This window comes from Diplotaxodon limnothrissa, linkage group LG14 (assembly GCF_057381915.1).
Source record: "Diplotaxodon limnothrissa isolate DT_005_m linkage group LG14, D_limnothrissa_male_GT1.1, whole genome shotgun sequence".
Lineage (NCBI taxonomy): Eukaryota > Metazoa > Chordata > Actinopteri > Cichliformes > Cichlidae > Diplotaxodon > Diplotaxodon limnothrissa.
Genome location: NC_140609.1, coordinates 42,460,333 through 42,485,233, shown reverse-complemented (window position 1 = coordinate 42,485,233; position 24,901 = coordinate 42,460,333). Strand labels below are relative to the sequence as shown.

The following is a 24,901-nucleotide window of genomic DNA, read 5'->3' as shown; positions in this document are numbered from 1 at the left end:
ACTCAAGGGTTAGTAACAGCTATTTACTAGGGCTGTCAAATGATTAAAATTTTTAATCAGATTAATCACAGCCTAAAAATTAATTAATCATGATTAATCGCAACTCGAAATATGACCAAAATGTGTGCAAACATACGGACAGATAGCGGATTTTTACACACTTGTTAGTGTTATTTAATGCTAAGACCACGCTGAGTGGCCTGCGTTCACTCAGCGTGGTCTGACGTAGGCTGGGTGTTGTGCTGGAAGCGAATTAATCACAGCCTAAAAATTGATTAATCGCAACTCGAAATATATGTATATATGTGTAAAAATCAGGACAGATAGTGGTTTTTAAACACACTTGTTTGTTTTATTTATTATTAATTGTGAGTACAAGCAGTACAAGCAGAACAGGGCTTCAAATAATTGTGAGGGATTTTTACTGAATGTTTTCCACCCATTTAAATCTAGCACATTGTTTTATCCATATACATTTTCAAGTTCACAGAACATAGGCCTAATTCAACAGGCAAAATAGAAAAAATCTCCAATCATCCTTTTGGGTAAGGTAGATTAGTGCAAAAAAATATGAACAACAGTGAAAAGTATTGTTTAAATCACATTCAACCATAGAACAAGCTCTAAACACACGGTCCTCTGGTCTACTCATCCTTCAGCCAGTTGCTGAGACAAACCAACTTGTCCACGTTCTCTGAGTGCAGAGCAGACCTCTTCTTGTTCACAATGTGCCCTGCTACAGAGAACAGCCTCTCACAGGGCACTGTGGAGGCAGGAGTGGCCAGGTATCTGCGAGCAAGGCGGGCCAGCTGGCTGTGGGCTCCTGCATGAGCTGCCCACCACTGTAAGGGACAGTCCTCTAAGGCAGTGCAGGGCTCTGCTCTGTAGCGCTGTATGGCTCTGTCCTGCTGTACCTCCTCCTCTGACTCAGAGTCAGAGTCCATCTGCAGCAGGCTCAGCCTCTTCTTGGCTGGACCTTCTTCTGCAGTGTGTGATCTTCTAGGAGAGTCTTCATGCAGCATGCCTGCCAGTGTGATCCACACTGCTTCTCTGTCAGTCTTGGGCACACTGCGTAGGTCTTTAAAACGTGGGTCCAGTGCAGTTGCGATCTGGAGCCATGCATAGTTGGTATGTTCCTGGCGGGAAGCAAGGTCTTCCTTAAACTTCTCCTTAAACCTCACCACATATGCAGGGTCCTCATCAGTTACTTCCATGACACGGCGCAGGTGGCAGAAGGCTGGTAGAACTACAGAGCAGGAGACGTAGGCCTCTCCTCCCAGCAGTTCAGTCACATATCTGCAGTGGAATACACACACACACACAGATAAGACAGCAAATTAAAAAAAGCTTTTTAATACTAGGTAATATTAATAAAATATTTGATTTCATTTATTTTTTAAATAAGACATTTTCATAATAACAAAACTGATTTAAGATGTATGTTTGATACATTTAATCTAAACCTACAATTATGGTCACAATGACAGGCTCACCTGCAGGGCTCTAGAAGTGTCTCCAGTCTCTGGAGTTTATCCCACTCTGGAGGCGTCAGGAGGACAAGTTTATGCTTTTGTTTATCCAGAGTCGCGGTTACTGCAGTTTGGTTGCGGATCAAGCGCTTCACCATCTCCAGCGTGGAGTTCCAGCGCGTAGGCACGTCCTGGGCCAACGGCTCCTGCTTGCGCCCCAGTGACACCTGCTCTGCGTTCAGCTCTGCTGTGTTTGCTGGGCTGTGCTTAAAATGGCCAACAATTTTGCGGCATTTGGCCAGCGCAGTGACAAAGCCACTGTCTGCGAGACTCACTGTGATGCATCTCTGTAGAATGTGCGCGGTACACGGCATGTGATTGAATGGCATGATGCGAGCCGCGGCGATCATATTGCGCGCACTGTCCGTGCCTACTGTTGTCACCTTCTCCTCAATTCTCCACCTGCGAGCAACAGTCTGGAACTGCTCTGCACAAGCCTCCGCAAAGTGCCGCTCTTCCGTTTTCATTATAGTCAGCGCAAAGGATGTCAGACCCCAGGCTTCAGTGATTAAATGCGCAGTAACTCCCAGGTAATTGTCATTACTCAATGATGTCCAGTGGTCTCCTGTCAGAGCCACGCATTCTGTGTGAACTAAAGCCTCTTCTTTTTTCTTTTTCTCCGTTTCATACAGTTCGTGGATTCGAATTGTTATTGTGCTTCTCGCTGGGGGCTTGTAGGACACGTCCTGAGATGCAACCTTTAAAACATCCGCAAAACCCTTGTCCTCCACAATGCTTAGCGGTCTACAGTCCTTTGCTATCCATTTGGCTATATTGTCGGTCAGTTTGTCCAAAGAAGACTTACCGAGTGGCCTGCATTCACTAAGAGTGGTCTGACGCAGGCCGGGTGAAGCTGCTGCCCCGACAAACGCGTGTTTGGCATTAAGGTGGTATTTTAAGGTTGAATTTGAACGGTGGAATTGAAACTCTTTACTACAGTGAGTGCAAATTACAACGCGTTTGTTTATTGTCCCATCTATGTTCTTCTTGTATTTAAATTCCCCATCCAGAAGGCCATCCTGTTCCTGCTTCTCCATTTTCAGTGGCGCGGTAAACAAATCAAGTGGAATTATGGGAGCGACTTATCTGCGTGTTGCGCTAAATAGTTAAATATTCTAACGTAATTAATTCCAAAATTTAATTATCGCAATTAACGCGTTAATTTCGACAGCTATACTATTTACATATGTACACTTTGGCCGAAGGTGTGACCTTTTATACAGCGACGCACGCAATTTACCCAGCGTGTCCAGACTATCAAACCCTCAGATTCCCACTGTGAGTCCCAAGTCAAGCATTACTTGCTGAGTCCAAAATTCCCCCAAAGCCCGAACAGACCTGACTACAGAGTAATTCACTTGGGTTAACCAGGTTAACTTATCAAGCTAAATGGATGACTAGATTTTCAGTGTTAACCACCGCGAGGGTGCCATTATGTACATAACTTTTCATCAATTCAACTTTTCACTTCTGCGCAGCTTACACATATTCTTCAGATACACTTCCTCGACACTGAAGAATAGCGGAAAAATAAGCCCAAACTCCCCCAACACAGCCCTGGAGTTATACTCCAGCACATGGCAAAGTAGCCTTTTACCCCCCCCCCCCAAACACACACATAGCGCTCACTCACACTCCCCCACGGGTCACAGAAGTTACAGGAAAAACACGCTGAATGATGGAGCTGAAATTGGAAGACATTTGTCACGGTCTGCGTGTGACCGTAGGGATGAGGAAAGTAAGCATTGGTAAGCATTGTCAGGCAAACTACTGAATACCGTTGCTGCTAGTGATGTGCGAATCATGAACGAGTTGTTCAATACTCGAGAATCACTTTACTGACTCGTGAATCATGATTCACAAGCCCAACTGACTCATTCACTGACTCATTCCTGTTGCTAAAACTAATTTATTTAGTAGAAATATATCTAGCTTATAATTGAAATTGTGTGGAAAAAAACAACAGCCAGTTTCTTAACAAAAACATTTCTGCTCTGAACTGGAAAAAAAAAAACCCTGAGTAGAAGCTCACATCAAGACAATAGCTCCTCAGTTCACAGTAGCATCGCTCAGCTAACATGCAAACAGCACATTTGACTCACTCACCCCCTCTCTCCTGGCTCACAGCTTCTTCTTCTTCTTCTTGGTCGGCAACCAATGCTAAGGAGCATTACCGCCCCCTGGCTCACGGCTCAGTGGACATTTAGATGAGAAAATATATATTTGACACATTTGAGGAAAATACTAATAAAATAAAAAATAAATAAATAAAATAAATGTTCCCTTTAGAAATCTTAAATTTTTTGCTCTATAAAAATAGCTGTTTTTCTGTTTTTCAATCACTCATCTTAGCAGTAGGATTTACATGAAACTGGAATAGCTTTATGCATACTTTTTTCCACACTGACTTTCAGGCTTCTTTAAATTCAGCCATTTGTAGGTAGATACATTTTCATCATACAATGTGCATCCTTCTGTTCCTAACTCATTACCTAGTGCATATCATTATAGATATCCAGCATGAATTTTTAGAGACCGCATGTTCCTTTATTTTCTGCATCTGCACAAGCTTTTTTTGACAGGAAATCTTCAATCCATATAAAAGGCCAGTGATATGAAAAAGAGAGGGACGTCTGATAGGAGCTTAAAAAAAAAAAATAATAATAATAATAATAATATTAAAAGAAAGAGACTAAATCACTGACAAGTGTTAGAGCTTCGTTTTATTTCCAGCAGTGTATGTGTCATTAGGTTTCCTGTTTTTGATCATCCAGAAACAAACATGGTTTTACAACGTTCAAGTAGTGCCTTTTGTTCAGAATATTTTGTAAAAAATGGTGTGTGTGTGTGTGTGTATATATATATATATATATATATATATATATATATATATATATATATATATATATTATAAACAATGACATGTGATGAAGGTGAAAAGCTCTGCTGGTTTCATCTGTTTCTATAGTCCCAAAACACTAGTTATTACAGTTACACATTATTCACATTTCTTAAAAAAAATTCTATGCTTAATAAACACTGGAGAACTTTTTACAAATATCTAATAAATTATACTGAAAAAGAATCTGAAGAAATTCTGCAAACATGATTTATGACAAAACAGTGACATCTTCTGGCCATGTTTATGACAGCAGGACAGGCAGTGTTATTTCTATTCATGTTTAACTGTGAAAAACTGAAGAAGAAAAGTTTTTATTTCAGTCAAATTTAATGCTGTATTTTTTGTATCTTAACAAAATTTGGTCTTTTGGGCACTCAGTCCTATTTCCTGGGAATGAACTTATGTGAACCCTTTAGATAAACAGCAGCCAATTTCAATACAGTGGGTAACAGGAACTAAATGGGCTCTTTGTAGACTGCATCAGAACACAAAGCAGAAGAAATGGGATCTAACATTATTTGATGTAATTAATGACAGTCACAGTTCTTCACTGCAGTACAATGAATATTTCAAAGGCAGTTCCTGTTGCATTATCTGGTTGGATGGTAGGTAATCTGATTACCAACCACCAGGTCACATGTAAACTACATTTCAGTGTGTTGCACTCCTCTGTCAGACATGGCAGGTATAATATTACTGTTTTATTACATCACTAACATACATAAATTTAAAAACAACACATCATTGTGCCGCTGGCTTACATGCGCCCCACAGCAGACCTGATCTGCTCCAGCTGTCAGAACAGACTCTACTACAGTCAGTTACTCTGGTTTTCTCTTTAATAAAATGCAGATCTGGAGCAAATAAAACATCTGTTGGGGTTAACTATGTCTGAAACAGGAGGTCTGAAAGATATAGGCAGTAAAACCAGTGAAATCTCCCACTTCTCCAGATTTGATCACTTCTTTAGAGTCTGAACAGACAGAGATAAGATCAGGTCCATGTTAAAAAGTATCCAGAACTGGAGACCAATTGCCAGTGTAAACCCAGTTTGTGGTGTTCATGGCAATTGTCATGTCTGGTTACTCTGACACTTTGACCCGAAAAGTGACGCGACCCAGAAATTTGTCTCGCTCATCATCATTGCGGAGGTTAGAACCCTCAACTTTACACTCCACCGTCTGCTCGATGTTATAGTCTTCTTTTGTGAACAATAACTTGACTGCAACAAGCGGTTGCACGTAGTCAGGCTGTAAACGGAGAGAGAGGTTGTTAGCTGTAGCTCATAGCCATCTTCTTGGCTTAACCTCATCTAACAGGAGTCTTCTGCAGCCTTTGCCAGCAATTTTATTGAAGTTATCCAACTAAAAATATGGCTGTTGTGTAGTTAATTGTACTGGCAGACCAATCCAAGAAGTCTGAGCTCCAGTTTTCCTGAGTGGTGAACTGTATGGGAGAGAATTATTCAGCTAAATAACACCTTCAACTTACAAACCCAGTCTTGAAAACTGGCCAAAAGGATAACTTCAATCTTCGGCATAAAGCTGGAAAACTGAGCATGAATAACACTATGCACGCCTGCCACCTCTGCTGAGAAAGCCATGTACTTAGTAAATCAGAACTCAAAGAAAGTTTGGGAGGGTTAGGTTACAGACAGCCTACAAAGACTTCATCATCTACTGCATAAATTAAGGACAAGACCAAATTATGTTATTTGCTACTCGCTCCCAAACCACAAGATAAGATAACTTTCTGAATGAATTTCTTTAATTACTTCTTCTAAACCATCAACATGTTTTTTAGACTCCACAAAGAAGTCCTACCATTAGTTAATCCTTCAATCTTAAATATGATCATCCCATCTCTATTAATGGGCTACATACTACAGGCCTAAAAGCTGCCAGTAATTAAAAATCTATCACTTCACCCAGCTCACCAACCTTTATATTATGTCAAAAATTCTTGACAGAGTATTTGTGAAACAGCTAACTGATCAGAAACCCTTTCTTTGAGTTTCTATCACGGTTCAGAACTTTCAGTACAGAAACAGTATAGTCACTGTTACAAATGATGTTTTTGCCTCTGGCAGTGGAGTGAACTGTGTGCTTGTCCTGCTAGAGTTCAGTGCAGCATTCGATACAATTTACCATAGTATTTTACATTCTTACAACGATTAGAGCATGCCTTAGGTATGAAACCTACTGTGCTGCAGCGGTTTGTTAATTCATATCGATTGGCTTTCTTCATTGGCTCCCTATTAAATCCAGAATTGAATTTAAACTCCTTCTCATATGCTCAGTCGTGAATAATTAAGCCTGATCTCATCTTAAAGACTTCACAGTAGCGCATCACCCAAATACAGTACTTTGCTATCACTGGGAACCACAAGTACGATGGGAGCCAGAGCCTTCAGATTTCAGACCCCTCTTTGTCTGCTGCCATAGGCCTAGGCTGCTAGGGGCTTCCCGTGATGTATCGTTTCTTCACTCACTGTGTTTTTATATACATCTCTGCATTTAATCATTGGTGATTATTAAGTTATGGCATTTGTTATGTCTTCCTCCCACCAACCCCAACCAGTGGCGGCAGATGGCTGCCCATTTCAATCTCCCTTCAATCGGCCAGTCCCTGTCACCAAGCTGAAATTCCCAGTCTTATCCATCTCCCCCATCATTCCAATAGCCTGGTCATTTATGTTGATCTAGAGATCAATTGCAGTCATTCTAACAGAATGATTGCATTTACCCCTCTTACCCCTCTGCAGCCTCCTCCTTGTAAGCTTGCAGCTCTTGCAGCAAGACACTAAAAAATAATTAATTTTCTCATGAAATGCATTTTAACTCAGTGAGATTTTATTCCTCCCTTCAGCTCAGTCTTGGGTTCTGTTTGAGTGATTGTGATAAAAGTTGTCATTGTTGTACTTAAAATTTGTAAGCCTTGCCTTAAACTGCAGGCACATTCCATGTAAGGTTCTGGTTTCTTTATTTGGTAAGGAATGTTTACTTCCTGCCCTTTATGGGCTCACCTTTGCTTGTATATGGTGGACCATTAGATTTCAGGCTTTTTCACTGCAAATTGGAATTCCTCATGCCTCTTATAGGCATTTCTTCTGAGAACTGACAAATCAATTCGTATAACTGTGTATGGACTTTCTTGGCATTTCAGGCCTTCGCAATGTTGCTAATCCTCAAATGTTTCATACTCCTTTAGGCCATGGTAAGATTGGTTCTCTTTTCTTTGAGGGTCCTGCTTTAATTCTGTATACAATAAATTGTGTTCAGTTTAATTAAATTCAGTTTTATCAATATAGCGCCAAATCACAACAACAGTCGCCTCAAGGTGCTTTATATTGTACAGTAGATCGTACAATAATACATACAGAGAAAAACCCAACAATTATATGACCCCCTATGAGCAGCACTTTGGCGACAGTGGGAAGGAAAAACTCCCTTTTAACAGGAAGAAACCTCCAGCAGAACCAGGCTCAGGGAGGGGCGGGGCCATCTGCTGTGATTGGTTGGGGTGAGAGAAGGAAGACAGGATAAAGACATGCTGTGGAAGAGAGACAGAGTTTAACAAAATTAAATGCAGAGTGATGTATAAACACAAGGTTACTGAAGAAGAAAAACTCGATGCATCATGGGAATCCTGAGCAGCCGAGACCTATGGCAGCGTCAGTTCCTACAAATGATCTCTCCTTATGGTTGTTGTGATTTGGTGCATTACAACTAAAATTAAAGGTAAATATTTAAATAAAGCTTAGCAACCTGTATCAAATACTATTCTTGTATTCATTCCTTGTAGGTTAAGTAAACTTTGACGCTTCAAAAATAGAAGTATTGTCAAAGTGAGAGGAAATCTGTTAACCTTAAAGTTGCTCTGACATTTTCCTGCATAAATAGAAAAGTAGAAATAAATCAGATTTTTTTTTTTTTTTTTGCTACATAAAAATACTTCTGAATAAGTACTCAGCATGCAATATTTACTCACGTGAGACTTCTTCCCATAGTATGGAAAAAACATCTTATCCAGACGACCCTCAGACGGAAAGTACTGCATCTGCAAGGAAGTGGCTCTCTACGAGAGAGTGAGGCACATATACAGTTCTTCAATTTAATAGTTCGAAAAAGTAATTTCATTTACTACGGAAACCTTCTAATTTGCACTTCTAAAAATGTGGTGAATTCTCCTTTTACGTTTCTCCTCTGCTTCACAGGTGCACCATGGGATATTTGCATGTTGTGGGTTACCTTGGCAGTGCAGTTGATGTAGGGATCTCCTTCTGGTTTCAGGCCGATTACCTGCAGACAGGTTTTTAATTAGTATTCACGCAAGTCATTTTTGGCTTTTTTAAAATCAACAAGTGCTTCACTGACCCGGTTCAGCTTGATTATGATGCAGGGTTTCCCCTCCTTAAACCCAAAGCTGGGGTCAGGCAAACCAGAACACTGACGCAGTGTACTTCGTTTAAACTGACAAACCTTCTTTATCGGCTCATTGTCCTGTGTAGTGTATTCGCCCACCATACACAAGTCATTACGCTCCTGAATACTGTCATTATAACCTGAAGAGGAAGAAAGACAAAATGAGGCTTGTATGTCTGAGCAGGGGCAGAGTCGACACTACCGTATTAGACAACACACAGTAAAGTCGATCAACTCTAGATCAGGGGTGGGCAACTCCAGGCATCGAGGGCCGGTGTCCTGCAGGTTTTAGATCTCACCCTGGGTCAACACACCTGAATCAAATGATGAGTTCATTCCCTGGAGAACCATAAGACATGTTGAGGAGGTCATTTAGCCATTTAAATCAGCTGTGTTGGATCAAGGATAAATCTAAAACCTGTAGGACACCAGCCCTCCAGGCCTGGAGTACCCCACCCCTGCTCTAGCTCTGATCCTACAAACCCATCCATCCATTTTCTTCTGCTTATATGGGGCGAGGTCACGGGGGCAGCAGCCCAAGCAGAGAAGCCCAGACCTCCCTCTCCCCAGCCACCTCCTCCAGCTTATCCGGGGGAACACAAAAGCATTTCCAGGCCAGCCGAAAGATATGATCTCTCCAGCCTGTCCTGGGTCTGCCCCGGGGCCTCCTCCCGGTGGGACATGCCCGGAAAACCTCGCTCATGAGGCGCCAGGGGATGTCAGATGCCCAAACTACCTCAACTGGCTCCTTTCGATGTGGAGGAGCAGCAGCTCTACTCGGAGCCCCTCCCGGATGGCCGAACTTCTCACCCTATCTCTAAGGGAGAGGCCAGCTGTCCTTCGGAGGAAGCTCATTTCCGCCGCTTGTATTCGCGATCTCGTTCTTTTGGTCACTACCCACAGCCCTTGACCACAGGTGAGGGTAGGGACGTAGATCGACCGGTAAATTGAGAGCTCCACTTTTACACTTGGCTCTCTCTTCACCACAACAGACCGGTACAGCGTCCGCATCACTGCAGCTGCTGCAACAATCCATCTGTCGATCTCCCGCTCCCTTCTCCCATCACTCATGAACAAGACCCCGAGATACTTGAACTCTTCCACTTGGGGCAGGGTCTCGTCCCTGATCCGGAGTGGGCACTCCACTCTTTTCCGGCCTACAAACCATTTCACTTTATCAATATTTCTTTGATTTATCGGTCAGCCTTCTGCCAGTGTAGCTCAGGACTCTTACATGAGCTTCTTCATCCGTCCTGTTGGAATTCTTTTGTCTTTGAACATGTTTCATACAGTTTTGAATCACTGCAAGCACATGTAATTCAGACAGCCACAGAGCTTTATCAATCCATGATACTGCCTGCATTGTGTTTCACAGATGGATGGCATGTTGGCTGTGAGCATGCAGCTATCCAACCTCAGATGTGCTGCAGTGTTTATGTGAAAAGCAATGTTTCTTCTGTGGTTTACATACATTAACACGACTTTTCAGGGTTGTTTGATGCTGTCTGCTGATCTGATCTTCCTGCGCTGTATATAGTTTCTCAGTTTTTACCAGAGTGTGTGCTCAGTTCAGGTAAAATTATTATAGTACTGTTAGGCTTAATTGGCTTCCGTCAAAATGTACATCATCATACTCAAATCCTTACTCTGACATATGTGACTGGAACTAAACACCTAAATGAAGAGGCAGAGCTCAGAGTACATCATGAGTGGACTCACTGATCCACCTCACCAGGATCTACAGCAGAGGTGGAGCCAGACACTTTATACCCGGGGCTTAGCCACCTGCTTCACGTGGCTGCTAGGGACATTGATGAATACACAGACTCAGTCTGCGGATTTATCAGGACATGCGTGGAAGATGTCGTCCCATCCAGAACAGTTAAATCCTTCCCAAATCAAAAACCCTGGATTAACGGAGATGTTCGCGCGGCACGGAGCACCACCTTTGCCTCCGCGAACACATCGGACTACAAACACGCACATTACCAACTCCGGAAGACGATCAAAGCAGCCAAACGTGAGTACAGGGACAGGGTGGAGCAACAGTTTGACAACCCTCGGAGTATGTGGCAGGGACTAAACACGATCACAGACTTTAGAGGGAAAACCAGCACACCGCAGACCACGGCCTCTCTGTGTGAGGATCTAAACGTATTCTACGCTAGATTCGACACAGCGAACACCATGAGACCGGACAGTGTGCGCACCGCGGATGACGTCAGTGCGCACACTGTGTCTGAGGAGGATGTGCGGAAGTGCTTCAGGAAGGTGAACGCACGCAAAGCTACTGGTCCGGACGGGATTCACGGCCGCGTCCTCAAGTCATGCGCGGCTCAGCTGGCTGGAGTGTTCACGCACATCTTCAACCTTTCCCTCTCTCTGTCTGTAGTCCCAGCCTGCTTCAAAATGGCCACCATCGTCCCTGTACCCAAATCCTCCACCATCTCCTCATTGAACGACTGGCGACCTGTAGCCCTGACCCCCATCGTAAGCAAATGCTTCGAGAAGCTGGTCAGGGACTTCATCTGCTCTGCACTACCCGACTCACTGGACCCTCTACAGTTTGCATACCGCCACAACAGGTCCACTGATGATGCCATAGCCCTGACACTACACACTGCCCTGTCACACCTGGAGAAGAGAGACACGTATGTGAGGATGCTGTTTGTAGATTACAGCTCAGCATTCAATACCATCGTTCCCTCGAAGCTGGACAGGAAACTGCAGGATCTAGGACTGAGCAGCTCCCTCTGCAGCTGGATCCTTAGCTTCCTGTCTGACAGACGCCAAGTGGTCAGACTGGGCAGCATCACCTCATCCCCCGTCACACTGAACACTGGTGCTCCACAGGGGTGTGTACTGAGCCCTCTCCTGTACTCACTCTACATCTACGACTGCACGGCCACTAACAACTCCAACATCATTGTGAAGTTTGCGGACGACACTACAGTGGTGGGTCTTATCACCAACAGTGATGAAACAGCTTACAGGGAGGAGGTCAGCGCCCTGACCCACTGGTGTCAAGACAACCATCTCACCCTCAATGTCGCAAAGACAAAGGAGTTGATAGTGGACTTCCGGAGGTGCAGAGAAGTACACACCCCCATCACCATCAACGGCGCTGCTGTGGAGAGAGTGAGCAGCTTCCAGTTCCTTGGCGTACATCTGGCTGAGGATCTTATGTGGTCAGTACACACAAACAAAACAGTGAAGAAGGCGCAGCAGCGCCTCTTCTTTCTCAGGAGACTGAAAAGATTCGGCATGAGCCCCCGCATCCTCAGGACCTTCTATCACTGTGCCATTGAGAGCATCCTCACTGGATGCATCACCACCTGGTATGGCAACAGCACCGCCTACAACTGCAAAGCTCTCCAGCGAGTAGTGCGGTGCTCTGAACGGATAATTGGAGGTGAGCTTCCCTCCCTCCAAGACATCTACAGGAAGCGGTGCCTGAGGAAAGCGGGGAGGATCATCAAGGACTCCAGTCACCCCAGCCATAAACTGTTCAGACTACTTCCATCAGGAAGGAGGTTCTGCAGCATCCGGTCCCGAACCAGCAGACTGAGAGACAGCTTTTTCCATCAGGCCATCAGACTGCTGAACACTTCATAGACACCTCAGCTTCACTACTGGAACTTTAACATTATGCACTCCATACTGTACAGTAACACCACTGTTTTGCACATGTCTCACTCTGTATATTTTATTTTATTTATTGTTTACTCTATTTAATTTGTAAAATATGTGTACACACACACACACACACACACACACACGTAGAAAAATATTTAGTATACACATCCAGAAATGCATATACTATTATATATTGTACATATATTTATTAGTTTCAGATGTAGCCATTCTTGTATTTTGCTTGTTTACATTATTGTATTTTGCACAACTCTGTTGCTTGTGAAGCTCGCACACAAGAATTTCACTCACATGTGCTGTACCAATATACCTGCACATGTGATGTGACAATAAAAGTGATTTGATTTGCTCTTGTTCCATCTCTGTTCTGTCCTCATCCTCCTCTCTCTCTCTCTCTCCCCCTCTCTGTTCCTCTCCCCCCCCCCCCCCCTCTCTCTCTCTCTGCTGACAATCAAGCCAAACACCAACATCATCAAATATACAGTTGAAACCAGATATTTACAAACTCTTCATCTAAAAACACTTTTTTAATTGTAACATCAAATCAGACTAAATCTTTATTTTTTAGATAAATATAAAAACATGTTTGTTAACTTTAAGAGTAAAGAGAGAAACTGTCTGTATTTCTTAATTGTAAATGGCACCAAATTGTATTCAAACTGAGCCACACTTATGGAGCTCCACAATTCTTTTCCTGGTGTTTTGTTAACATCTCTTGATTTTCCCATGTCACAGAAACAGGCTCTGTGTTTTGCCTTATATGCATCCACAGCTGTGCCACCAATTTACTCACATGGACTCTACTAACCAATCAGAAGCTTCTTCAGCTCAGAATGGAATCGTCTGCAGTTTCTTATAATTAACAATATACTTAGTGTACTTGTACTCCTACATTTGATGAAAGTGATACAAAACAGAAGCTCTGTCTCTCTTTATTCTGACATTTAACTAATTCAAAAGATATTTCAATATTTATTTATCTAAAACAAAACAAGTTTACTCTAAATTGATGTTTAACAGTAAAAAAAAAAAAAAAAAGTTTGTTTTCTCCATAAAGTGTAAATATCTGGTTTAAACTGTGAATATACTGCTGTGTGTTGAAATTCCGTTTTTTGCATAGAAATATACTGAACAACATACAAAGCTTAATATATAAAATAACATCTGAGTTTTTTCTGTGAAAGAAGCTCCTTATGTCCATTGTTGTGTTAATCAGTACATAACTGAAACCGGTTTAGAGAGTTTGTTTAGCCGTGGAAGGTAACAACTGAAAATATGAAATAAACACACATGTAAGCTAAGACTCTCTAAACAAACAGCATTGTTGTTGTTCGGCTTTTCATTTCGCCATTTATTGATTCACTTGAAGAACAAGTAACGTAATATGGGTCAAGTGATCAGTTTGACATCAATCTTTCGTGATACACCGTCATATTTACATTATTTGTACAGTACGAATGATTTGGTTTGGTACCTGGTAAAACTTAAGCTCTCCTCTGTCTGCCTGGCTGTGCTTCTCCTACAGCAAACTCGCAGGCAGCAGCTCCCCCCTCACTCACATGCGTAAGTGCTGTGCTTAGTCACCTAGTGCCTGAGCTCGGATCATACCAAAATTAGGGGGAATTCACGACTGTGCGCTATGTGTTTTGAATAATGTGTGTAGTTTTTGTTTTACACATTTGTCAGTCAGGCATCTAACTATGAAACAAATTACACTCGAAAAAGACCCTGGGCTTCTGAGACACCGATGATCTACAGAGGGGACGCTGGGATGTTAGACCGGATACATTTCACCAAGTGGTGCAATGAGAGGGAAGGTGATCGAGACTGAATGATATCCCATAAATATGATATCCACGTGTCTTTCATGAAGCTCTGCACACAACAGTACATGATGGACACACACAGACAAACCCATGCGTCCAGCACACAGTCATTTGTATTTTATTTATTTTATTTTCTTCAAGCAATATTGAGAGTGATCTATTAAATGTACCAGTCATATTCACTGACATGGAAAATGTGCTACAGGAACACTAACATTGAAATGTGTGTAAAAAAACATTTTGCTTTTCAACCTAAATTCTTAGTCTGAGAACGAACATTAGGTAGCTTAATGGTTCAAGCTCATGTCTGAACACATCTTGGTCCTTTTCTTCCTGGAATAAGCAAAGTCATTTGCAGGAGTACTTCTATAATTCACCCTTACTTCAGCTAGGTTTTGGGCATAATGTTAGCACAGAGGTTCACTGATGTTCTACAGGGAGGGCCATTTATATGGATACACCATAATAACATGGGAAGGGTTGGTGATATTAAAGTCCTGTTTGTGGCACATTAGTATATGTGAGGGGGCAAACTCCTCAAGATGGGTGGTGACCATGGTGGCCATTTAGAAGTCGGCCATCTTGGATACAACTTTTGTTTTTTCAATAGGAAGAGGGCCATGTGACACATCAAACGTATTGGTAATGTCACAAGAAAAACAATGGTGTGCTTGGTTTCAACGTAACTTTATTCTTTCATGAGTTATTTACAAGTTTCTCTTTGTTCACAGCCATTGACATGTCGAAGAGGTTAACACGTGAGGAGCGGGTCGAAATTGTGTTGATATCTGGTGAACGCAGTAACCGGGTCATTGCAGCAGATTTCAATGCAAGACACCCTACGAGACCACCCATCTCCCATGCTACAGTCATCAAACTGCTTGCTAAGTTTCATGAAACCGGTTCAGTGTTGGATTTGCCAAAATGTGGACGCAAGAAAACTGTCACTAATGAAGAAACATCAGTGGCTGTCCTAGCTTCATTCAGCAAGAGCCCACAGCGTAGCACTCGCCGCATGTCACTGGAGAGTGGCATTAGTCGAACATCTCTCCGGCGGATATTAGCTACTCACAAATGGCACCCTTACAAACTCCAGCTACTGCAGCATCTCAACGAGGATGACCCAGATTGGCGCACACAATTTGCAGAATGGGCAAAACAAAAATTGGAACAGGACCCTCAGTTCACGCAGAAGATTTTGTTCAGTGATGAGGCAAACTTTTATGTGAAAGGTGAAGTTAACAACAGTACTTTTGAAATGGTGCCGGTGCTTAAACGGTGCTCGAACCGGTGCTCGAACCGGTGCTTAAAGAATGAAGAACACAAACTTTGTCCAAAAACCTCTCGTTTAGCTGTTTTTTTGTAAAAAGATAACAATGAAGATTAGATCAAGTTTTGACAATTCCAGAAATCCTGGAAATGAGTTTGGAGACTCTGTGTGGCGGTTTACATGTTGTACTCACTTTGCAGGAGGTTGTGCAACTGTTGCATGTAATGTTTGTAGTTTTCTGGGTCACTGCGGTTGAAAGTAATTTCAACTGCATGAGGACGAATCACCAAACCTGCAACAAAATCAAAGTCATTACTGAAATTTTAAAAAATGACCATAAGTAAGGATGAGTGGCAGTAGGGTGAAACAGGAAATGAAAGCACCTGGACTGGCCACTCGATCCTGATGTCGGGGCACATTTTCGTCAAGCGTCTGCAACATCACCCACATGGTGAGAGAAAACATTCCCCCCAGGAAACCATAAAAGATGAGGTAGAAGAGGAGGATGAGACCTACAGAGAACATTCAAATGTTACTTTGTTTCACTGTTGTGGTTAAATAGACAGCAAGAGAATAGCCATTGTTGACTATCAAAAATACTATGGAAACCAGTACCCACAGTTAAAGAGTGATTATAGAAAAGAATGCCTTTATTGTCACTGTACGATTGTACAGTGAGATACAGATCATCTCATACTCAGTGCAAAGGGGGGGGGGGGGGCAGTTCCGCTGCTCTATATACACATATGGACATTGTAAATTTGTACATTTTAGTTATATATATATATATATATATATATATATATATATATATATATATATATATATATATATATATATATATATATATATATATAACTAAAATGTACAAATTTACAATCAGGTGTAAAAGACAGAAAAGAAAAAGTAAATAAATAAATAAACTGGGTTTTGTATATACAGTTACCGGTGATTGCACATAGAATTTAGTATTACACAATGGTGATTTATGGAGGGAACTGGAAAAATGTGGGGGTGGGGCTGTGCTATCGGTGCATGTGTTAGCTCAGGATGGTTATGGCCTTTGGAAAGAAACTGTTCTTGAGTCTGTGGGTCTTTGTGCTGATGCACCTGTAGCGCCTCCCTGAGGGAAGCAGGCTGAACATGTTGAAACCAGGGTGGGAGCTGTCCTTGATGATGTTTGCTGCTCTGCTGAGGCAGCAGGAGGAAAAAATGTCCATCAGGGAGGGGAGAGGGCAGCTGATGAGCTTCTGTGCTGCCTTAACTACATTCTGAAGCCTCACTCTACCCGCCTTAGTGCAGCTGCCCTACCATACTGTGATGCAGTTTGTTAGCAGGCTCTCAATGGATGAGCAGTAGAACATCAGACGCCCGCTGAGATGTTGTCTCTCCAGGAGATGTCAGCAGAGATGAGGACACCAAGGAACTGGAAGGTGTGGACTCTCTCCACACGCTCCCCGTTGATGTAAAGAGAGGCTAAGTCAGTGCTGTGCCTCATGAAGCCGACAATGACCTCTTTGGTTTTCTTAGTGTTCAGTGCCAGGCTGTTCTCTGAACACCAGGCTGCCAACTTCACGACTTCCTCTCTGTAGGCTGCCTCGTCTCCCTTTGAGATGAGGCAGCCTACCGTGGTGTCATCAGCAGACTTGATGATGAGATTGTTGTTTTGGGTTGAACTGCAGTCATGGATGTAGAGAGAATACAGGAGGGGGCTCAGCACACAGCCCTGTGGGGAGCCGGTGATCAGTGTGCGAGTGGAGGAGAGATGAGGGCGGAGTCTTACAGTCTGGGGCCGGTTTGTGAGAAAGTCCTTTATCCAGGCGCATGTGAGAGGCGGGAGGCCAAGAGTGACCAGTTTGATGATGAGGACGTCTGGGATGATTGTTTTACTGGGACATGCATGTTCTAGGGGACTCAGCACAGAGTGGAGGGTGATGGCGTCTTCTGTGGATCTGTTTGCACGGTATGCAAACTGGTGGGGGTCGAATTCTGGGGGAAGGTAGTCCTTGATGTGCTGAAGGACTAGTTTCTCAAAGCATTTCATGATTACCGGTGTGAGGGCCACAGGGCGGTAATCGTTCAGGCTGGTGATGGGAGACTTCTTCGACACTGGGATGTTTGTTTCTGATTTTAGACAGGATGGGATGGCTGCCTGATCCAGTGAGAGGTTGAAGATTCTGGTGAAGATGAGGGTGAGCTGGTGGGCACATGCTCTTAGCACCTTGCCAGGTACTCCATCTGGACTCCATCTGGCCTTCCTGGGGTTCACTGCTAGGAGCACATGTCTGACATCGTGCTCCGCTACAGTGAGTGGAGCGGTGCAGGAACCAGGTGAGGATGAGAGCAGGGCTGAAGCAGATGAGTACTGCTGTTGTGGCGTTTCAAAGCTGGTGAAGAAGCGATTTATTTCCTCTGGCAGCTGTACATTCAGTGCACTGTTTTCACAGTGCTGCCTTTGTGGTTTATGTCGTCTTGTATGCCCTACCACACCTCCTGTGTGTTGTTGCTCGACAGCTGGGACTCGATGCTTCTTTTATGGTCTTTAATTCCTCTTTTCAGATCGGCTCAAGGAGTGATCGAACCTGGCCCGTTTTTGTTTTGGGAAAACCCGAATGCTTTTGTCCACAGTCACATTTCCAATACAGAACTTGATGTAGTCCAGTAATAATAATAATAATAATAATAATAATAATAATAATAATAATAATGATGATGGATTGGATTTATATAGCGCTTTTCAAGGCACCCAAAGCGCTTTAAAATACCACTATTCATTCACTCTCACATTCACACACTGGTGGAGGCAAGCTACGGTTGTAGCCACAGCTGCCCTGGGGCAGACCGACAGAAGCGAGGCTGCCATAGCCCCAGTACTGATTCTGTGAAAGTTTCTAGGTTCTGATATTGAAATATGTCCCAGTCTGTCTGTGTGGAGCAGTCCTGCAGTTTGGAGAGATCATTTTCAGGCCAGGTTGTAACTGTCTTTGTGGTGGGCTTGGTACTGCATCTGAGGGGGGTGTAGGCTGGGGAGAGCAGGAGGGAGAGGTCTTCGGACTGGCCGAGGTGGGGGGAGGGATGTGGCATGGAAACATTCTTAACAAAAAAAACTAGTTCAAGCACATTTTGTTCATACTACTGTACTATATTAGTACATCTGAGTTATTGTGAACCAAAGAAGTCTATACCAGCTGCATAAAACTGCTTACAGAGCCATTTCTACACCTTTATCAGCACCACTTTCTCTGATTCACTTGTAAGTAAAGTTAAATGTGCTTGCACCTCTAGGGCAGGAAAGCAGAAGGGAGTCAGACTGAAGAAACTGAACAGTTGTGCTTGATTTTATGATCTATCGCCCACTTAAACTATTACTTCTGTTCAGGAAAACACAACTTTAATTTGGCATCTTAAAACATGGATAACAACAAAATGACAAAATATATTTTAGCAATAAAATTATCAGCTTGATTAAAGAGCTTGTACCTCCTGGTGGATTAACAATTACAGAAACAGGGGGCTTGGGTCCTGGTTGGTGTGTTGCCGGGGTTGTGGGCGGGTGGGTGCATGGGGGCCCAGCCCTGGAGCAGGGTGCCGCCGGTGCATCGAGCCACCTGGGGGGCTCTTCAACTGGTGGGGAAGATTGTCACATCTTGCAGGAGCTTTCCTCTCCTCAGGGGCTCTCTCTACAGGAGGGGGAGATACAGGAGAGGTGGAGGAAGATCTCAGCCTGGGTGTTTATTGTCTTATGTAGTCTGGAAGAAGAGTGGATGGTGGGGTGGGTGCAGTTTTCTCTGTGGTGGGGTTGGGTGGACTGTCCTGGGCTCTGTGGGGCCGGGGGGCACTGCTGCGCTGGGCCCCGGTCTGGATGGGCCTGGGCCCCCTTTCCCTGGTGGGTCGCGGAGTATGGGGGTGCCTACTGGGGTCAGCGGGGGAGCTGGCCCCAGGGAGGGGTCACTTGCCCCTCCCTTCCTTCCCTCCCCATCTCCAGCTGCCTCCCTCTTCCCGCTCCACCACAACTACCCACACATGCAGGACCTTGGAGTAGGGGTATGTCACCAGGGTGCAGAGGAGGCCACCCCCCCGTCCCCTTCTGGCTGCCTCTGCCTCAATTTTATCCCACAACTTAGACATTCACATTACTCACACTCTCATTACACATACATATAGGATCTTGGGGGTGGGCACGATACACGGAATCCAAAGTACCATCAGGGTGTACACCCCACCCCTGGCGTCGTTGCCCACCTTTCAATGTTAAATACACGTAGACATTGAGGGCCAGCAGGAGGGACCATGCGCTTACCTGCTGCTCTCTGGCAGGTAGCTCCATGCCCTCCTGGGTTTTAAATGCACCTTAGAACACACATGCATCAACACTACAATGAGCGGGTGGAGGGAGGTTTGGAGTCTTCTCTCACCCCCATTCTCTGCGACCTGCTGGAGCGGGGGGGCTAGGAGGAGGAGTTGGCCATCCGACTGCGGTCTGGAGTGTGGGGCCTCCCTGCTGCTGCGGAGTCGGGGCGGTCTGCCTCTCCCCACCGCAGGGAAAAGGGTAACACCACCTGGGTCTGGGTGCAGTTCCCCCCCTCCAGGGGCAAGGGTACCTAGACCCAGGGCTTAGAGTACGCTTGGGGAGTGTGATCGTGTGTACAGCGTCTCTTTATGTCTGTCTCCACGTTGGTTGAGTGTGGAGTAAGTGTATATGAGAGCATGAGGGTGGGAATGGATGTTTGTATATGTGTGTGCCTGTATTTCTGTGTCTATATGTCAGGTTGGGTGTCAGGCGCCACCTCTCTGGGGACATCTTAGGCCCTCCAAGGTATGGAGGCCTATCTCCCCCTACCACCACTTCCCCTGCCAGTGGCGGACTCCCTCAGACATCGGTGCGTTGGTGGTTCTTTGTGTCCGGGGATGGGCGTCCAGGTACACACCGGCTCACTCCTCACTCCTTCTTTCACTCCTCGTTCAAACCGTCTGTCTTCCCTGTCCATCATGTGAGATTTGGCATCTTCAAAGAGTGACCTTTGACCTTCAGATGCAGATGTACAGCTGAGTCCTGTCGAGGTGGCTGTTTGGTGTCTCCAGTATAGAGGTCTGAGCTCTCCTCGCTGCACTGCACAGCTACACTACATTGTTTAGTTTGTGTCTGAGTGTGTGGCTGGGCTAGAAGTACTCTGGGAAGACACTCCTGGCGCAGAGAACTGAAGAAGCTTCTTGGATGAGAGGTGAAACGTCTTCAAGGAACTTAAAGAAGTCCAGACGCTTTTCTTTCCAAGCTCCTTAGACTACGATGACCTGGATGACTGAGAAGCTTCACAGACAAGATGCTCCTGAGTTTCTCTGATAAACCTGATACATGAAGGATGACAATGTTGTTCTGTTTGTCTTTCTTATCCTCCCTAACTGGTGTCTGACCTTCTCTCCTCTGCATATTTGCTGACTTGATAAAAGCTCAATTATGATAACCGCATGTTTTAGGAGCTTAATTTACATGTGTGGATTCCCTCTTTTTCCCTTCAGGCTTAGAGGGAACATTTTCTGCCCGGAGTTGTTGTAGAGTCCTGATTACTCCAAGTTTGTGTTCCAGAGGGTGGTGTAAAGTGTGCGTGTTAGTCCCCATAGGGAAATAGTTCCTCTGCATTTAACCCATTCACCCAGTGAAGCAGTGGGCAGCCGCCAGTGCAGCGCCCGGGGAGCAGTGTGTAGGGACGGTACCTTGCTCAGGGGTACCTCAGGGTAGCCGTTCAGTGGAGTCGAACCCCCGACCTTCCGATCATGGGGCCACCACTCTACCTACTGAGCTATCCCTGCCCCTGGTGGGAGTCACACACAGGGAAAACATGCAAACTCTTTACTGAAAGAACCTAATGCCACAGGTGCAATGCAGCAATAAAGAAACACAGCTTTTTCATTAAAAAAAACCAAAACAAAAAACAAACATGCCTTTGTGTAATCTGAAAGAGCTGGACAAGCACAAAGCATCAAACTAGCAATCAGACTTCAGGTGTAGCAGCTATAAGTCTTATAGCCTGATTATTAGGGGTGTGGCAGGGGGATATAGCTGTTAGCTAAAAGGAGCTTGCAAAGAAAAGCGTCTGGACTTCTTCAGAACTTCTTCAGTTCAGAACTGAAGAAGCTTCTCGGATGAGAGGTGAAACGTCTTCAAGCAACTTAAAGAAGTCCAGACGCTTTTCTTTGCAAGCTCCTTTGACTACGATGACCTGGATGACTGAGAACCTTCACAGACATAACTGTTAGCTGTCTTCTAGGCTTCATTTTAACTCAAATTTTATTAATACAGCGCCTAATCACAACAGTCACCTCAAGGCACCTTATACTGTAAGGTAGTAATAGATACAGAAAAACCCAACAGTCATATGACCCTCTATGAGCAAGCACTTTGGTGACAGTGGGAAGGAAAAACTCCCTTTTAACAGGAAGAAACCTCTGGCAAGTAACTGATTGGAGTGCCATGTTTTTTTATACACGAAGAACTTTAATGGCCCTAGAACAGACTACTGAGGAACCTGAAATGTGATCATATTCTGGAGCTTTTCCAGTAAACAGGAACTGCTGACTGGTCAATTAAAATTCTTATTATTCAGTTAAATTTGATATGGTGAAGGAATGAAGAGGGGGTGTTTTGTTTGTTTAATTTGGTTGGTAGAGGGGGGGTTTACAGAAACCATACTGGTGTTTGTAAAGAGTTAAATTAGTATGTACATGGGAAAAAAAGAAAAAAAAACTTTTCTAAATAAAAGCTACGCCCAGCTCCTGTATTCACGAGAATACCTGATTTGGCAAATACTTTTCATCAGATGTCTTTCCTGACACAAACTCTAAAGGATCCCTTTTCCAGGATTAAACCAAGATATTGTTTGGTGAATGTGTAAGCCAAAAAAATGAGTTACAAAGTAGTACTTTTGTATGCATTAGAGAGGGTTTACAGTAATTAAAGCAGCATGTATTGTTAAGTTCAGTCTGTTATCTGTGTGTTCATTTTTTTCCTGTCAGGCTGTGTTTTATCAGCTTTGTATCATTATCAGCTCAGACTTCTGCCTAAACATCCAGCATCACTTCGCACTGATGCTGAACAGACTAAGGCCATGTCCACACTAATACGTTTTTGTTTGAAAATGCATCTTTTTCTCTCTGTCCACACTGAGATGGCGTTTTTGGTCAAGGAAAACCGCGTTTTGAAAACGCTCTCCAAAGCAGATACATTTGAAAATCCCATTTTTGCGTTGCTGTGTGGACAGCAAACCCGGAGCCTTTTTGAAAACAATGACACATTTTAGTCATGTGATGCAGTCATGTGACCAATTAAACTAAAATAGCAGAGGGCAATTTACAGCAGTTGTTTTGTCTGTTCTCAATTTTGACAGCCCTATTAAAGATTAATATCAGTCTGCACATGCTCCAGAGAGCTTTTCTTCAAATTCTTTAATTCTCACTCGCTTTTTAAACTTTGTACTTTTGTGTTACTCACAGCAACAACTCCACCTCATTGTTAGTCCTTTAAAAAAAAACCTCTGCTTTTCCTCGACGTTTTGCTGCAACGTTTCAAAGAGCCAGTGTTCTGAGAAACCATCCTACTCTGACAAAACGTCCTACCTGCATTATAATTTTGACAGTGACTTGCAACTAAACCTAACCCTACCCATAACCATAACCTTAAGAAGTATTCCGGATGGGTGAGAGAAAAAGAAGCTAATTCGGTGTCGGTGTTGTGCGCATGCGCTGCGTCTGCGCAGAAACATTGGGTAGGATGTTTTTTTCAGGTAGGATGGATTCCCAGAACACCTGAAAGTTTATAAAAAGAAAAAAAAAGAAAAAAGAGAAATGAGGCAGGTTGAATCTTCTTATTTTTCACGCATGCGCAGAACTGGAATGTAAGCGTTTTTGGCCGTTTCAATGTGGACGCACACCTCTGTGAAAATGGATGAAAACGATAGTGTGGACGCGGAACGTTTTCAAACTAATTTATCTGGGCTAGTGTAGACGTAGCCTAAATCATTTAAAAATCAACCGGTTTTTCTCACTTCCTGTCAGATAACTCCTGCTCCACAGGGACCTAAAACTAAGGAGCCAAAATGGCTTCCTTCAAACAAGATGAACTTAAGACCAAGGCCCAGGCTCAGATGAAGGAGGATTATTTGGAACAGAGTCATGCTGAGCTGCTCTAGAAAGCCCAAAAATGAGGACATGAAGGTGGAAGTGAGGAGAACAGTTCTGATGAGTTGTGTCTTTGATACTGTTGGCTGTAACCCCAGAGACATTAATTCAGTCACGGTTGCGATGTCATCAGCATTACTGAACTTTTTAAACTGGAAATTTATTAATAAATCCTCAGTGTGTTGATCCTATTTTCATGTTAAGACTGAAAGCTTTTAAAACAGTTTTGTTTTTCGTAGTCACGACGGAACGGACAAACTCTTATTAAAATCTTTGCTGGGTTAGGATGATGATCCTAAATCTGCCTCTTAGTCTTTTGTAAATAAATGATAAGTAACGATTTTGCCTCAGTCATGACTGTAGAAATCTTATAAGCAGTCTTCCCTCTGAGCTTCACTCAGACTCATTAAATCTCATCAACGATTAAAATCAATATGAACACGATGGTTATTAAATGTTGTTAGTGTTGAATGTGTGCATTAGTACACAGTGTGTGCAGGCTGTGGTGTACAGCAGCATAAATACTGCAGTATGTTGTAGTACCGTCACAGAGTTGCAGAGGATTTTACATAATTAAACATGAACTCGGCGCGCCTGAGGGCGCAGAGGGTGAATCTGCTTTATTCTGACATCTTCAGCTGTGTTAATGAAAATCACTCATCCGAGCTCACATATTAGCCCGGCTCGGCCCGATCCGGCTCGGCCCACTGTGAAGCTGCGCGCATCGTGACAGGCACCCTTAGCTCAGCGGGATTACAGCCGTGCCCGACCGAGCCGAGTAGGGTCAGACCGGGTCAGAACAGACTTCAACTGTCGGGAAAAGATCAAGTTCTTTGGCCGCCTCTCTTACCCCAGCTGCCAGCGGTTCGGCCCAGAAACTCCCCGGTCCGCGGGTTGTAGATGAAATCCTTCCAGGAATCCTGCTTCTCCTCCTTCTTCTTCTCCATTTTCGCTTCATTCGCTTCTTTCTTGTCGTCCTTCTTTTCCTGTTTCTCCTCCTTTTTCTCTTCTTTCTCCTCCGCCTTCACCTCCTCCTTCGTATTATCCTGGTTCTGATCTTGGTTCGGTTCCTGGGTCTGATCCTGATTTGGTTCCTGGGTCTGGACCTGCGGACTGGACGACAT

At 43.9% G+C, this 24,901-nt stretch overlaps 2 protein-coding genes across 2 annotated transcripts; both read right to left on the bottom strand.

Moving 5' to 3' along the window:
- Positions 1-644: 644 nt before the first annotated feature.
- On the bottom strand, positions 645-2,566 carry LOC146619619 (E3 SUMO-protein ligase ZBED1-like). The gene is made up of 2 exons (XM_085371437.1): positions 1,494-2,566; positions 645-1,296 (listed from the first exon to the last, which is right to left on the bottom strand). The coding sequence occupies exons 1-2, from the start codon at positions 2,564-2,566 to the stop codon at positions 645-647; spliced, it is 1,725 nt and encodes a 574-aa protein (XP_085227563.1).
- A 2,947-nt stretch (positions 2,567-5,513) lies between these two features.
- On the bottom strand, positions 5,514-24,901 carry LOC146619618 (sodium/potassium-transporting ATPase subunit beta-3-like). The gene is made up of 7 exons (XM_085371444.1): positions 24,628-24,901; positions 15,989-16,117; positions 15,799-15,897; positions 8,808-8,995; positions 8,682-8,732; positions 8,422-8,508; positions 5,514-5,681 (listed from the first exon to the last, which is right to left on the bottom strand). The coding sequence occupies exons 1-7, from the start codon at positions 24,899-24,901 to the stop codon at positions 5,514-5,516; spliced, it is 996 nt and encodes a 331-aa protein (XP_085227570.1).

Excerpts from the sequence above, each read along its gene's own strand:
- LOC146619619 (XM_085371437.1), bottom strand. The coding sequence starts at position 2,566 with ATGGAGAAGCAGGAACAGGATGGCCTTCTGGATGGGGAATTTAAATAC. Across the intron at positions 1,297-1,493 it reads ACACTTCTAGAGCCCTGCAG|ATATGTGACTGAACTGCTGG; the intron begins GTGAGCCTGTCA and ends ATTCCACTGCAG.
- LOC146619618 (XM_085371444.1), bottom strand. The coding sequence starts at position 24,901 with ATGTCGTCCAGTCCGCAGGTCCAGACCCAGGAACCAAATCAGGATCAG. Across the intron at positions 15,898-15,988 it reads GGATCGAGTGGCCAGTCCAG|GTTTGGTGATTCGTCCTCAT; the intron begins GTGCTTTCATTT and ends ATTTTGTTGCAG. Across the intron at positions 8,509-8,681 it reads ACATCAACTGCACTGCCAAG|AGAGCCACTTCCTTGCAGAT; the intron begins GTAACCCACAAC and ends ACTCTCTCGTAG.